We start from the raw sequence: 14,798 nt of genomic DNA, 5'->3' as shown, positions 1-14,798 counted from the left end.
ATTTTCACATACAGTTACAAAGAAATGGCAAGAAACGTTGAATTGAACATGGAATTTTAAGGTAGTAAAACTGAAACATAATCCAATTATTTTTATTTACAACTTTAAAAATAACAATGTTCATTTAATTTACTGTGCATTGAATCCTTAAAGGGATAGTTCACCCGGAAATGAAAATTGTCATAATTTACTCACCCTCAGGTTGTTCCAAGCCTGTATGAGTGTCTGTCTTCTGTTGAACACAAAAGAAGAATGCTGGTAGCCATTGACTTTCATAGTATGGGGGAAAAAAAAGTCAATGGGGACCACTTTTGGGTGAACTATCCCTTTAATGTAATATATATATATATATATATATATATATATATATATACATATATATATATATATATATATATATATATATATATATATACATACATATATATATATATATATATATATATACATACATATATATATATATATACATATATATATATACATACATATACATATATACAAACATAAATAAAAACAAAAAAAAAAAAAAAATACATACATACATATATATATATATATATGAAGACGTTTAGAGCATGTGAACTGAGATATATATATATATATATATATATATATATATATATATATATATATATATATATATATATATATATATATATATATATAGATAGATAGATCCTTGACCAGAAAACAAACAATGATTCACACTGTTACAACTTAATATCAGAAATATATTTTCTGTGGCTAAACAAAGCAAACATCAAAATAAATAAATAAATACATAAATAAAGATATCATGCAGCATACTTCAATATTTATCTCTATTAGGTGATACACATATCTAAAATGAATAATATTTTGCTAGGCTTTGGTTTTAATTTTTTTTTTTTTTGTAGGTTTAGTTAGTGTATGCAGCATATTCCTTCAGGCTACCTTTTAATGACAATTACATTTGTAATGCCTCCTGACAATTTCTGTGTAAGGTTGTTTATTTTCAGGGCAGATTGAGGCAGCGTGAAAGCACCTCCGCATATCCAAGTATAATGGGCCTTAAGGCCAAATGTGCCTCAACTGGTTCAGTTATAATACAGAAACATATAAATCTGTGTTTGCAATGGGTGTTCACACACCATAGAGCTGATCAATATAAAGATGAAGATTTTACACTGTAGTTTTACACTGTAGACTGCTTTCTGTTAACCTGGCATTGTCCTTTTGTATCATATTGCTAGATTTTTAGATTTAATTGCTTCGTTAATTCATTAAAATAATGGTAGTCATGAAAAAAAACAAAAAACTTAAAATCCTGGGATGTGTTTGAAGAGTACTGTACTTTTAAGAGAGTGCTGGCGTAAGTCCCTGTGTGCATATAATGATAGCAGAGCTGAGCTGAATGCACCCATGCATTAAAAAGAGTTCATAATGTTACTTTGAAATGTGTAATAAACTTATTTCAGCACTAAATTATGCTTGTTCATTTATCCGTCTGTGCAGTTAGCCAAAGCACAAAAATCTATTTTGTGCCTTAAATCATTTGTTTAGACATACATGATGATATTACTGTTAATGTCAGGGATACACATTCATAGTTGTAATCTGTGCAGTATCATTCTTTTTTGATCGTAATACTGTACTTTTGTTAAAGAACCCACACAAACTCTCTTGTATAACACCAAACCCATCGTTCAAATGGTTATAACTCTTAGCAGTTTTTCAAGGACTATCTAACATTCCAGCATCCCAGAGCATGCTAGTTCGATAGGGATTGTTTTTCCCTAACTGAAATTAGGTATTGTATTTTTATAGCAGATTTCAGAATGCAGAGTGTTAAAATAAAGTTGAAGTGGGTAATTTCTTTAAGCAATGCTTGTTTACAGTTCTCTGAGTGCAAATAGCCAAAGACTTAATTAACTCGGAGCATTGCTTAGATATTTTTACATTATCTTTTAATGTAATTTTACATTACATTACAAAATAGAATGTTACATTCTATTTACACTTTGTATGATTAGCATTAAGTATTATTTGCACTTGCATTATTTGCACTTAGTGTAAATATGCTTTTTGTTGCTATTTGAACTTCAAACTGTATCTACAGCTCTTTACACTCAGTTTAAGTAGCAGCTACCTTTCTTAACACACAGACAACAGAAGTAAGCTCATTTCCTGGATGATTTCCCCTAAAAGTGATTTAAGCCTATAGTCTGTATTATGTTGTGATGCATACATTTTCTTGTAGCATAAACAACTATCTGAGTTTATGTATAAAAATAATATGGTAACACTTTACAATAAGGTTTAATTTCTTAACATTATATAACTGCAGTCGTTAACATAAACTAACAATGAACAATACCTCTACAGCATTTATTAATCTTAAAATAATGTTCCTTTCTACATTTACTAATATTTTTTTTTAAATCAAATGTTGCATCTGTTAACTTTAGTTAATAATATTAACTATAAATAATATTAAAAATATTAACTATCATTAACAAAAGTTAATATGATGAAAAATATTGCTTATGCTAATGAATGCATTGTTAGCAGTGTTAACAAATAAGACCTTACTGTAAAGTGCTACCAATAATATTTGACAGCAGTTTGTTTTAAATAAGACTGCACTGCAGCTAATATATTGCTATATGTCTAAAAAGTCTAACTCAAATTTATTTTTATATAACTTTGTTATGTTAGGAAACTTCCTAGCAGAGATAAAATACTAAAAATAAGCTTTTTGCATAAGTATCCGGTCCCAGTTTACACAGATGGAAAACAATTGCCCTGATGAGGACACAATTACCTCACAATTGTGCTCTGCCTGTGAACAACCACATTATCTGGATTTTTTTTTTTTTTTTTTTTTTAAGTGTAACCCTTCAGTAAAGGGATCATTATTTAGGGATCATTATTATCTTAAAGGTTGAGGTACTTGAATGCGATGCAATCAATAAAGAAAGTGCTTAAATTGTTGTAAACATGTCGAATGCAACACTTTAAATGAACATAATGTACATAAATCTGAAACTTTTCTTTTAAAGAGAGAACTCGGAGGGGTTAAAGAGCATTGGAAAATAACCATTTGATCCAACTTTAATCAAACATCAAAGTGTGCATAGTGCAAAAAAAAAAAAAAAAAAAAAAACATATACAAGGTTCAAAATTATTATTTTTTCTCTCGTCATGGTTATATGATTTCAAACATGTTATACTTGGAGTGTGTTTCATTTAAAATTTGTAATGCAAAACCGTGAAGTCAAGAAGCAGATATATATCATTTAAATTGACATTTTGCAGTTATTTTTATTCTATACCTGTCTAATGTATGTAACCACTCAACCTGTGTTTCAGGATATGTTGATGATAACTAAACAATGAAGACAGGTAAAGACTTTAATTATTGGCTGTTGCTTGGCTTACTGTTGGACCTAATTGTTGAATTTAATCATGTCCCATTTAGCTTTAATGCTTAAACTCTGCATATCAATTAGTTTATAGTGTATTAAGAATACACTGACATTTGTTAAAACTGCTAAAGACACAAAAAAAGCATGCATGCCACATTGCTTTGCAAATCACTTGTTTGCACAGGGCTTTGTAGGTGAGAAACAGTATACTGGGGAAAGACCTAAAGATAGCAACAAATTTGTTTTTATGAATTTTTCCACCAACAGAGAGTAGGTATGAAAACTTTCAGAACAGTGCATGGCCTAGATTGCATAAACACAAGCACAAATTGGGATAGCAGACTCGTATAGAACAGTATAAATCTATGCTAGATAAAATCAAGCACCTCCAATGATATTTTATATAGAGGAAAATAATTTAAGTTTGTATTTTGTGACAACCTCCCTCCCTTTAAGCTGAAATGGAGCTATTTATCTGACTGTACCTATGGGTCAGTGCTCCATATGCCAAGGGAGAGTCCAGATGGGAAAACCGCACCAGTAGTGCTGGGTCAAATATCATCTCACCTTCCTTATTCCAACAGCTCTGCATGATTGCATGAGGTAACCTTTTGATCTCCATATAATGATGCAATGAGCTTGAATTTTCCATTGGCCCTCCTTCTTTGGCAAGGTTATTACATGAATAGTTGTAGACAGTGTCACTCATGCAACCTTTGTGATTGTTTGCACTACAATGCTATTGCAAGATGGATTACGGGTTTTTGTTGAATGAATGCTTTAATAGCAGTCACTGTTTGTGGGTAACTTGCATGTTTTTGAAAGTATTAAACAGTCTTTGTGTCCAAAAGGTGACAACAGTCTCAGTCATGTAAACCATACTTTCGGTCTGATATCAAACAAGACACACTACTTGACGTCTGGCAAATTAATAGTGATTTTAAAGGGACCAAAAAAGAACCTGACAAGAAATAAAACATGAGGTTCTGCGTCAAGTCATTCTGCCTTTGATAAAGGTCCCTGTGAATGCTATATGCTGAATAACGTCAGTATTCATATTTAAAGGAATAGTTCACCCAAAATGAAAATGTGCTGATAATGTACTCACCCTTAGGCCATCCAAGATGCAGATGCATTTGTTTAGATTTACATCACTTGCTAACCAATGGATCCTCTGAAGTGAATGGGTGCAAAACAGCCCAAACAGCTGATTTACTGATCCACTGATCCACTTTACTGCAGTCCATTAATAAATGTCTTGTGAAGTGAAATGTTGACATCAAAACATTTATATCTTGAAATGAGTCCTCTATCCATAATATTGCTTTCTCCAGTGAAAAAGTCGTAAAAAGTCCTGAATCAGGAGAGAAATATGCACAGCACAGATTAAGCATCATTTACAAGTGAAACAGTCCAAAACCATTTCAAGTGAAGTGAGTGACGTGACATACAGCCAAGTATGGTGACCCATACTCAGAATTCGTGCTCTGCATTTAACCCATCCAAAGTGCACACACACAGCAGTGAACACACACACACAGTGAACACACAGCCGGCCAGCCATTTATGCTGCGGTGCCCGGGGAGCAGTTGGGGGTTCGGTGCCTTGCTCAAGGGCACCTCAGTCGTGGTATTGCTGGTCCGAGACTCAAACTCACAACCTTAGGGTTAGGAGTCAAACTCTCTAACCACTAGGCCACAACTTCTCCCGTTGTATTTTAAACTAATATGTTGAGAAGACAACAAGGGATGGACTTTTTTCACTAGAAGAAGTCTTATTATGGATTATGGATTATATTTTGGTTTAAAAAAAATTCGCTTCACAAGACATAAATTGATAGACTTGAGTGATGTGGAATATTTGTGGATTATTGTGATGTTTTTATCAGCTGTTTGGATTCTCATTCTGATGACACCCATTCACTACAGTGGATGTAATACTAAATCTCTAAATCTGTTCCAGTGAAGAAAATTTAAATTTAGCAAATTTCCATTTCCTTTAAGCCCTTCTCAGACTCAAAATATCTGTTGTTATCACATTCTCTCTTTCCTTGCAGGACTCAGCCCTAAACAAACGTACATCAGCTACAGCAACCACGCAATCTAGGTAAGTCATAAAAGGCCTCTACCAAATCCCAGTGACCCCTGGAAGACAGCATTTCAAGATACATCACTCTCACGTTATGTCACTTATGGAAGTGAGATACCGGATGGTTGGAAGACCCCCCACAGACATGTTTCCATTAATGAAGCTTATGTGTAGTCACATAGGGAGCATCTTGGGAGGCCAAGACTATTGAGGCGGTGATGTTGGAATGACGGTCTGTCACCCAGACTATTCCATTACAGCTTGCTCTATCTACTCCAGATGTCATTGTTAAAGTGATACACACTAATTAAGGACAACATGTCAGTGTCTGCTGTTTCATTGACGCTAACACTATGTGGTGGCTTAAAAATTTTAAAAAAGGAAGGAAAAAAGTATAAAAAAAAATTCAAAGCTTTTTCCTCTTGTTTTCTCCTCGGTGATGACAACAGCAAAGACAGTGACCATTGTTTACAGATGTTGAGCATGCTGGTTTTGACATCCTGTGCTGTGTTGTTTCTTTCTTTATTTCTTTTCCTTTTTTCAAAAAAAAAAAGAAAAAAAGATCCTCCTGGAATGCTGTTAAACTCTGTTGCTGTATTGTTACCTCACCATGGGCCTTGTGAAACTGTTGAAGATGTACGAAGTGCTCTTTGGAGTAATGTTTGCTTGTGCATATTAAGTACACACCTTTGAGGAACTCAAATTTGCCCTGTTGTCAAAATGTGCTATAGCTGTCACAGTCACCTGTGCAAATCTGAAATTACAATTTAGAAATGGTGTGACGTTTGTCGAATGCTCGAGATATCAGAACCAACGTCCACTGGACCAGGACAGCGCGAGTAAGTCACTTTCATGTGAATACAGCTATCGAAGACTTATCAATAGAAATTGGAAGAATCACCAACCTCAAGTAAACCAATGGTTCCGAGAAGCTCGAATGATGGAATAGATGGCAGGATCCTGTTTTCATATCTGGAAATGTCAGGTGATAGAGAGAGACAAGCTGATTTGTCTCTTTAGATGTTTGTGAATTTAAGATTCCGTTCTTATGATTTCTTCTCTCTTCTTTGTTTTTGCACTGTTTGTGCTGCAGAATAAAATGTCTATGTTGACCGTGATAAATGGCAACTTAATGTGTTTTCCTGATTGCTAATGTTTGCTTTTCATCCTAAAAGAGAAAAAACCGTCAGAAACAGTGCCTGAATTAAAGTATTTGTAAAATAAGACATATGAGGTATGTGAAGCATGTTAATTTTTATACATAAATAATTTCTAATAAAGAAATTTTTCAAAACTCATTGTTTTCTGAAAAGTTATCTCTGCAATGTTGGCAAAGCATCAGGTATTTATGTGAGATATGGCTTGGGCACACCGTAATACAGTTGCTAGGTTGTTCTGGGTGGTTGCTAGGGTATTGTTTGGCGGTAACTATGGTATATGCTGTAAATCTGTGGGATTTTTTTCACTCGTTTTTCCACTGTCAAGCAAAAACCCGAAAGTCAGATTGCTTAGAAAAGTGATAGCGAAGCTCTCTTGTATAAACCACAGATTTTGAATGATGATTCAGGTCTGTAGCACAAACTTGGCTTTTTTTTTTTCTTTTTTTTTCCTTTTCATCTGCAAGAAAAATAGGACAAACAATAATAGTTATACAAGCATAATAATAATAATAGATATAACCTAATCTCAATAAGTAGACTCAAGTGAAATGCTTTTTTTAATATAATAATGCTTTTGTAGCAAAACTAAAAAAAAAAAAAAAAAAAAACTGAAACATACAGTATTTAATCACCTCTTAATGTGCTAATACACTTTGTATTTATTTTATTAATATTCTTAGTCAAAAACACAAAATGATTGTTCTCATGCCTAAATGAAAAATAAAATATTATTTTTTGTGCATTACAAATTTCCTTCAAAAAGGCACTCAGTCCTCGAGATTAGGAGACATCCTGACACAAAAGCACAGTGGAAATTAAAAGAAATGTCATTTGTTTGAGATATATATATATATATATATATATATATATATATATATATATATATATATATATATATATATATATATATATATATATATATACTGTATTTTACAATAGGCAGCCGTCTATCATTATGTGCATTTCAGAAGACCCATTATTAAGTGTGAGATGTATCTGCCATCAGCGGCAACAGAGCAGAGGAAGACAGGTGCTATAAAGAAAAGCACCGGTGCTTTGACTCTGTGATGTATAACGGCGTAGCTACCAGCTATAAATTATAGGCCATGTTAGGCTTATTTAGGTCTGTCTGGAATACAGGACATAAAACTGGGACTTGATTGGAATGCTACTCCATTTCTCTGACAGTGCTTAGAAACTGATGGAAAGAGCGTACAGTGAAAGGTGGATCAGGATGCTGTGCAAAGGAGGTCATGTTCTCTGAGATCAATACATTCTGTGTGTGTGTATATATGTGTAACATTGTAGTTTGTTAGCTGAAGAAGGTTCTTCCTTTTTCCTTCTTCGGAATTAAACTTTCATAACAATTAGTTTATTTGAATTAGAATAATATTATTATAAGTTATTTTATTAAAATAAATATTGTAAAGTTATTACTTTGTGTGTGTGTGTGTATCTATATCTACTCTATCTATCTATCTATCTATCTATCTATCTATCTATCTATATATATATATATATATATATATATATATATATATATATATATATATATATATATATATATATATATATATATATACCTGAAAGGGAAAATAATCATAGCATTCTATATGAAACATGAAACAATGTAGGAAAGTGGTTGCCATGGACAACAGTCAAATATGGCTTAAATAGCTTATACAACCAGAGAATGTTGTAACTGACCAATCAAAATCAATTATTCTGCAGAAGCATTTAATAATTTACTAAGAATGGAATAATTATTCTACATTAGCTCTTTTAACCCAGTTTTTTTTAGGTGGCAATATCTTAAATATTTGTTCATTCACATGGCAGTCTTTAAAAATATCCATGCATGTACGACTTTGAATGAGGTCTCAAATTTTTGTACCCCACTGTATGCAAATTTATGTTTTATAATAAATATAATTAATATTTATATATTTGATCCTTGCAGATTCTATATAATCATGTTACTTGACTGTTTTATTTGCTGATAATTTACAACATTAATAGCACAGGTTGTTTTATGTACCAACAAACGATTTTTTTTGTATTTTCTTTTTAAATTGAGCACACTAAAGTAACATTTTAGTTGGGTCATCATCTGTGATATGTATGATCATTTTACAAATTTGTTTTACATTATGCACATTGCTTCTCAGATTACATTTCAAATCAACTGCATTCAAATCCATTTGGACACATTAGATCTAAACAAAGAAACTGAAACAAACGGTTCAGCTCAGGTTGATTTCAGTGAAACAGCACCTCATAGTGGTAATTTGTGGGTGTGTGTTTAGCATGTGTACTGTACTGTGGTCTCATATATCACATTCTGGCACGCATGCGGCAAGCTGCGAAAATACTGTAAGAACAACCCTGTAGCTTGTCATCACACAAAATAGACACTAAAGCTATTTAAATTCCCTGACTCAGACTAATTTTGCAGCACTAACTGTACCTTCTGCCTAAAAAGAGGGATTCACAAACACTTAAGGATAACGGATTAGGTTTTGTAAATGTGTATTTGCAAGCGTACATGTGTTCGGTGTTGGGAATAGACTGTGATGAAAAGCAGCTTTGTTTATGGTTGCAGAGGTGTCAAGTTATAGTCAGGCCAAGCAATTTGCACCAAGCCTCAATCTATCAAAACAGCAGCTGGTGCAGCAGGTCCTTAGAGAATTCTCTTGAAGAAAGTAGCCTATGCTTTATTTGTTCTCTTTATTTGGTTTACTGTGTCTTATGATTAAAATGTCAAAAAAGAAAAGATCATGTCAGCAGCCTTTCTTTGCAGGTTGAACTCTTAACATGCTTTCCCCAACAGTTTTCTAATACACTTTCTATTTTGCACTCAAAATGTCACTTAGTTCAAATTTGAATGGCTGACATTATGCAGAGTTTGGGTGTCACTGATATGTCTAGAAACAAAATTTTGTTTACCAAGTATCAGGTTGATGTAACCACTGCATTTAACCAAGGTTGCCATGTTTGTCAATTTACATATCAGTAAAACGGTCTTTTCCTTTCCATGTGTTACTATATGTTGTGTGTGTGTGTGTGTATATATAATATATATATATATATATATATATATATATATATATAAGTATACATGCATATATACAATGAAACCAGAGTTTGAGTAAAAGACAACATACTGTAAACTGTGATCTATTCATTACATTTAATATATTTACCATTTTAATATATATATATATATATATATATATATATATAATATATATATTATATATATAATATATATATATATAATATAATATATATTATATATATATATATATATATATATATTATTGTTATTATTATTATTATTAAAATATAGAGTCTTTTATGGTAGACTTGACAGCCACTGGTCACCATTAAAAACAGCTTGGATATTCTGCTAAATAATCTGTATTACATACAAAAAAAAAAATACAAAAAAAAATACAAAAATAAAATAAAATAAAAAAGATTATTTGAATCAGTATATTAAAATTTTAATTTTAGAGCATCTTCTCTAACAAATTTGCTGAACTTTGAAGACCAGGCACTTGAACAGTAGTGAACAATGAAAAAATAATCCATAAAATACAGAATTAGGTCAAGTGTATTTGCTGAATTGTCCCTTCTTCCCAAAGCATAAACTCACCGAATCTTCCCCCTAGTTATGCATAATAAACTACAGGCTTAGCAGCTGAGCAGATCCCAGAGCTGCTGAACTGTGGATGTGGTCTCAAAAAATATTAACCACATCATCTTCTACAATATTATTGATCTCTCTATTAAGTAATTCAAACAACAACAAGCTTTCTGTGTCCCTCCGTTGGGAATTCCCTGCAGTCGCTCAACACAATAACTGTGCTCTGAAGTATCCACTTACTAATTCCTTTGAATCTAATTGATGGTCTCATCAGATATTTGGGGGGGAAAAAAGCATTTGGGCATAATGAAATGTTGCTTTTTGAGAAGTTTTGAGAAGACCAAATGCCTTGTGCTTGTGGAGGTGGCCAGAAGATATTTTAATTATGTAAGCCACAGCCAAGAAATAAGGGCTTATGAGGGGCTTCCAAGGTCTGTAAATACTGTACTTGTTGGTAGTTATTAGGTGTTTTAGTTGTGTAATTTTTATTAAATTCTTTAGTATCTTTTTTGAAGTCAACATTTTTTAACACTTAGGGGAACCTTTTCATTGCTGAACATAATGTTCAGTCAGTAAGATTGTGGTCTTTTAAAATAGTAAAAACAGTTGTTTTAAATGTAATATTTTACAGTTTTTTCTGTATATTTGATCAAATAAATGCAGCCTTTTTAAGCATCTTGCAAAAAACATTACAGACCCCAAACATTTGAACAATATTGTATACTGTATGTCTGTATGCTAAAAATATGTGCTAATCTTTGTTGTTAATCATGTTTTTTTGTTTTGTTTTGTTTTTTCACTCCACAGCACATTTGATATGTCTGATGTAACTATATTTTTCATCAAATGCCAAATATGGTGAGCTAGATGAAGATATAAGTACTGTCAATATCATATGTTTTACCATGTGGGGAATCCAGAATGAACTACTGTGTAAAAACCCTGGGAAGCCAATGTGCTCTCCACTCAGAGCCACTGGGTAAACGTACTTCACAGCTGTTTGATTGATTGCGAGCGAACCACAGTTGCTTTGATTAACAGCCAGTCTCTAGCTTGTCACTGAAGTATCTGGTGTAATTTCTTACTTTTTACTTGTCAGCAGATTGAGAGTGGGCAATTCTGACCAGTACACTTGTCACAAGGTCTCAGGGGGATATAAGCGGTAATCACATCTCGATTAGGGAGCTGTACACTGCAGATTACTCCATGTTGGTGTTGTGACAGTGTTAATTTACACAAGTTGAAAGTTGGAAATAGATCTCGAAATGTCAAAAGATTTGAATCAACTGAATTCCAAAAGATCATATAAATTCTAAATACAACTTATTCTGTAAGACATCAATAAATGTCTTAAGGACTAGAAGGCAAACAGAATCAGAATCAGAATTAGAAAGAGCTTTGTTGCCAAGTATGCTTGCGCATACAAGGAATTTGTTTTAGTGACATAAGCTTCCAGTACACAGAGACAAAAACACACAGTAAAAAAACAAAAATAAAAATAAAAAATAAACCTTTGCAAATAAATAAGTGTATAAACAATTGTGGTATAAATGATAATGGAATAGGATTGAGTAAGATGCAGGGATGTACTAGGATGGAGGGGTAACAAATAAATATAAGGATATTGCACATTTTTATTGCATGAGTGGGGAACATTTTAACTGTTCATGAGGTAGATTGCCTGGGGAAGAAACTGTGCTTGTGCCTGACTGTCTGTATTTGCGGCTCTGAAGCGCCGGCCAGATGGAAAAAGTTCAAAGATGGGGTAACTTGGATGTGAGGCATCCAGAGTGATTTTCTGAGCCCTTTTCCTCACTCTGGATGTATACAGTTCTTGAAGGGTGGTCAGGGGAGTACCAATAATCCTTTCAGCAGGTCCGAACCGTTCTCTGTAGTCTTTCTGATGTCTGATTTTGTTGTCAGCTGAACCAAAAAACCAGATCGTTACTGAAGTGCACAGACAGACTCAATGACGCTGAGTAGAACTGTTTCGTCAGCAGCTCCTGTGGCAGGTTAAACTTCCTCAGCTGGCGAAGTAAGTACAAACCTTTGTTGGGCTTTTTTCACAATGGAGTCAATGTGATTGTCCCACTTCAGGTCCTGAGAGATGGTGGTTCCCAGGAATCTGAATGACTCCACTCCACAGTGCTGTTCATGATGGTGAGTGGGGGGAGTGCAGGGGGGTTTCTTCTGAAGTCCACGATCATCTCCACTGTTTTGAGCGTGTTCAGCTCCAGGTTGTTAAGACTGCACCAGACAGCCAGCTGCTCAACCTCTTGTCTGTAAGCAGACTCGTCACCGTCCTGGATGAGTGTCAACTGCAAACTTCAGGAGCTTGACAGAAGGGTCTTTAGAGGTGCAGTCGTTGGTGTACAAGGAGAAGAGCAGTGTGGAGAGAACGCAGCCCTGAGGGGCACCAGTGTTGGTGGAGTGGCTGTTTGACATGAATTTCCCCAGTTGCACTAGCTGTTGCCTATCTGTCAGAAAGCTAGTGATCCACTGACAGATAGAGCTAGGAACAGAAAGCTGGGTCCGTTTGGTCTGGAGGGCTATTGGGATGATGGTGTTGAAAGCCGAACTAAAGTCCACAAACAGGATCCTCACATAAGTCCCTGTTTTGTCCAGATGTTGCAGGATGAAGTGCAATCCCATGTTGATTGCATCATCCACGGACCTTTTTGCTTGGTAAGCAAACTGCAGGGGGTCCAGTAAGGGTCCAGTGATGTCCTTCAGATAAGCCAGAACCAGTTTTTTATGTGTCAAACGACTTCATGACGACAGATGTTAGAGCCACAGGTCTGTAGTCGTTAAGTCCTGTAATCTTGGGTTTCCTTGGAACAGGGATGATGGTGGAGCGTTTGAAGCAGGAAGGCACTTCACACAACTCCAGAGATCTGTTGAAGATCTGTGAAAAGATGGGGGCCAGCTGGTCAGCACAGGTTTTCAAACAGGCTGGTGTAATGCCATCTGAGCCTGGTGCTAAAGGCATTAGTGAATGGAGATACCAACATATTAATATTAGTATGTATAGTGTAATTATGCCTATAATATTTTAGGTTCAAAAACATAATGTTTTTGTTAAAATTTCAGCTCCTTTTCACACATTCACACCATTCAAAGTGACCACATCTGTTAAGCTTCACAAATAAGACAAAAAAGCCTAAGGAGTCCATAAAAAATACACTACACAAATAGAAGAGTCATTATTCATTGATAATTTTCCACTCCAGCGAGCTGTTAAACACCACTAGATAATTAAGAGAACAAATTGTTCTTTTGGGCCGGTTCTTTTCAAGAAACAAGTTGGTCTGATGTAAATCCAAAAAGCTTAAATATATTTGTATAGCTCAATATTTTTCTATTTTGAACTATATAAAATGACAAAAGAAATTATAAAAGTATCTGAAATATTATATATGTAATTTATTTTGTCATATTTTAGATCATTTTATAATTATCTAAAATGTAAATAACAAAAATCTATATGTGCATTTTATATTATGAAAATACATAAAGAAGTATTAATACGTATTAAATTATCTAAAATTGTGTAATATTTTCGATAATATATATATATATATATATATATATACTATATATATATAGCTCAAAATATTATATATGTATTTTGTATTATGAAAATACATTATAGAATAGACTACATAATACTTGGCAGATTATTAATGTAAAGAAAATTACGTTGGTATGTACAGTAAGTGGTATGTGAAAAAAAAGGTATTGATGACTCAGAAAATACATATGTATTTCATAACAGCTTATGTATCACACTGTTATGCAATTCTTTTTGACACAGCAAATTTATCATGTTATAGTACAGTATTTACAGTACATTACAGTACTGACAAATAAAGTCTATTAGTCATTGTCCCTTGAGGTCCCTTGAGGTTGTCCTCTGGCTTCTAGCCCTGTAGACTGAAGCTTTGACCTCTCCAGGCTTAAAACATTCCAGGCCTATAATACACCTATGCTGTCTGCTTTATCACAAGACTGTGTTGATACCCCTCTGACACACAGCCAAGTCAGGTCCTGTGATCTTTCACCTTTTAAAAATATTTATTCACGTCATAACACAGAATCTATTGCCATTAATTGAATACGTCATGAGTGCACCAATGGCGGTAGGGTCAAGTCAACAGAGAAGACACCATGTTTGCAAGATTCTGCCTAAAGACCAAAAGAGTTCACAGTCGACAGACAGGCTCCTTATGGGACAGCTATTGGTTTAGCCTCCTATAGAGAGGGAAAGAGAGAGAATAAAAATGAGAAAAGACAGGGACACTGAATATCAGGAGGAAATGTGCACGAGAATGTATAAAAAATCACACTGAGCATGAGGCAAATAGCTCACCAATTATCTTTTCTATAGGTGAAAAAAAAAAAACATATACTGCAGCTGTAAATAGAGACATCTCAGTTTTCAGTGCTCCACCCCCACCCTGCTCAACCTTCCCTCACTGATCACATGATGTA

The 14,798-nt window shown here is 33.8% G+C and overlaps 1 protein-coding gene across 2 annotated transcripts in view; it reads left to right on the top strand.

Moving 5' to 3' along the window:
* LOC109095028 (metabotropic glutamate receptor 4-like) overlaps positions 1-5,868 on the top strand; it is a 157,384-nt gene extending 151,516 nt beyond the window's left edge. Inside the window, exons 11-12 of one of the 2 annotated variants that reach the window (XM_042758817.1) lie at positions 3,355-3,387; positions 5,467-5,868. In XM_042758817.1, the coding sequence (XP_042614751.1) occupies positions 3,355-3,374 (20 nt within the window). In that variant the 3' untranslated portion in view covers positions 3,375-3,387; positions 5,467-5,868. The remainder of the gene's footprint in view (positions 1-3,354; positions 3,388-5,466) is intronic. The other variant, XM_042758816.1, reaches the window with a different exon arrangement.
* Positions 5,869-14,798: the final 8,930 nt, after the last annotated feature.

Source organism: Cyprinus carpio, chromosome A6 (assembly GCF_018340385.1).
Source record: "Cyprinus carpio isolate SPL01 chromosome A6, ASM1834038v1, whole genome shotgun sequence".
In the NCBI taxonomy this organism is placed as follows: domain Eukaryota; kingdom Metazoa; phylum Chordata; class Actinopteri; order Cypriniformes; family Cyprinidae; genus Cyprinus; species Cyprinus carpio.
Note: the sequence above shows the minus strand (reverse complement) of the source record. Positions and strands in the feature narration are given on the sequence as shown.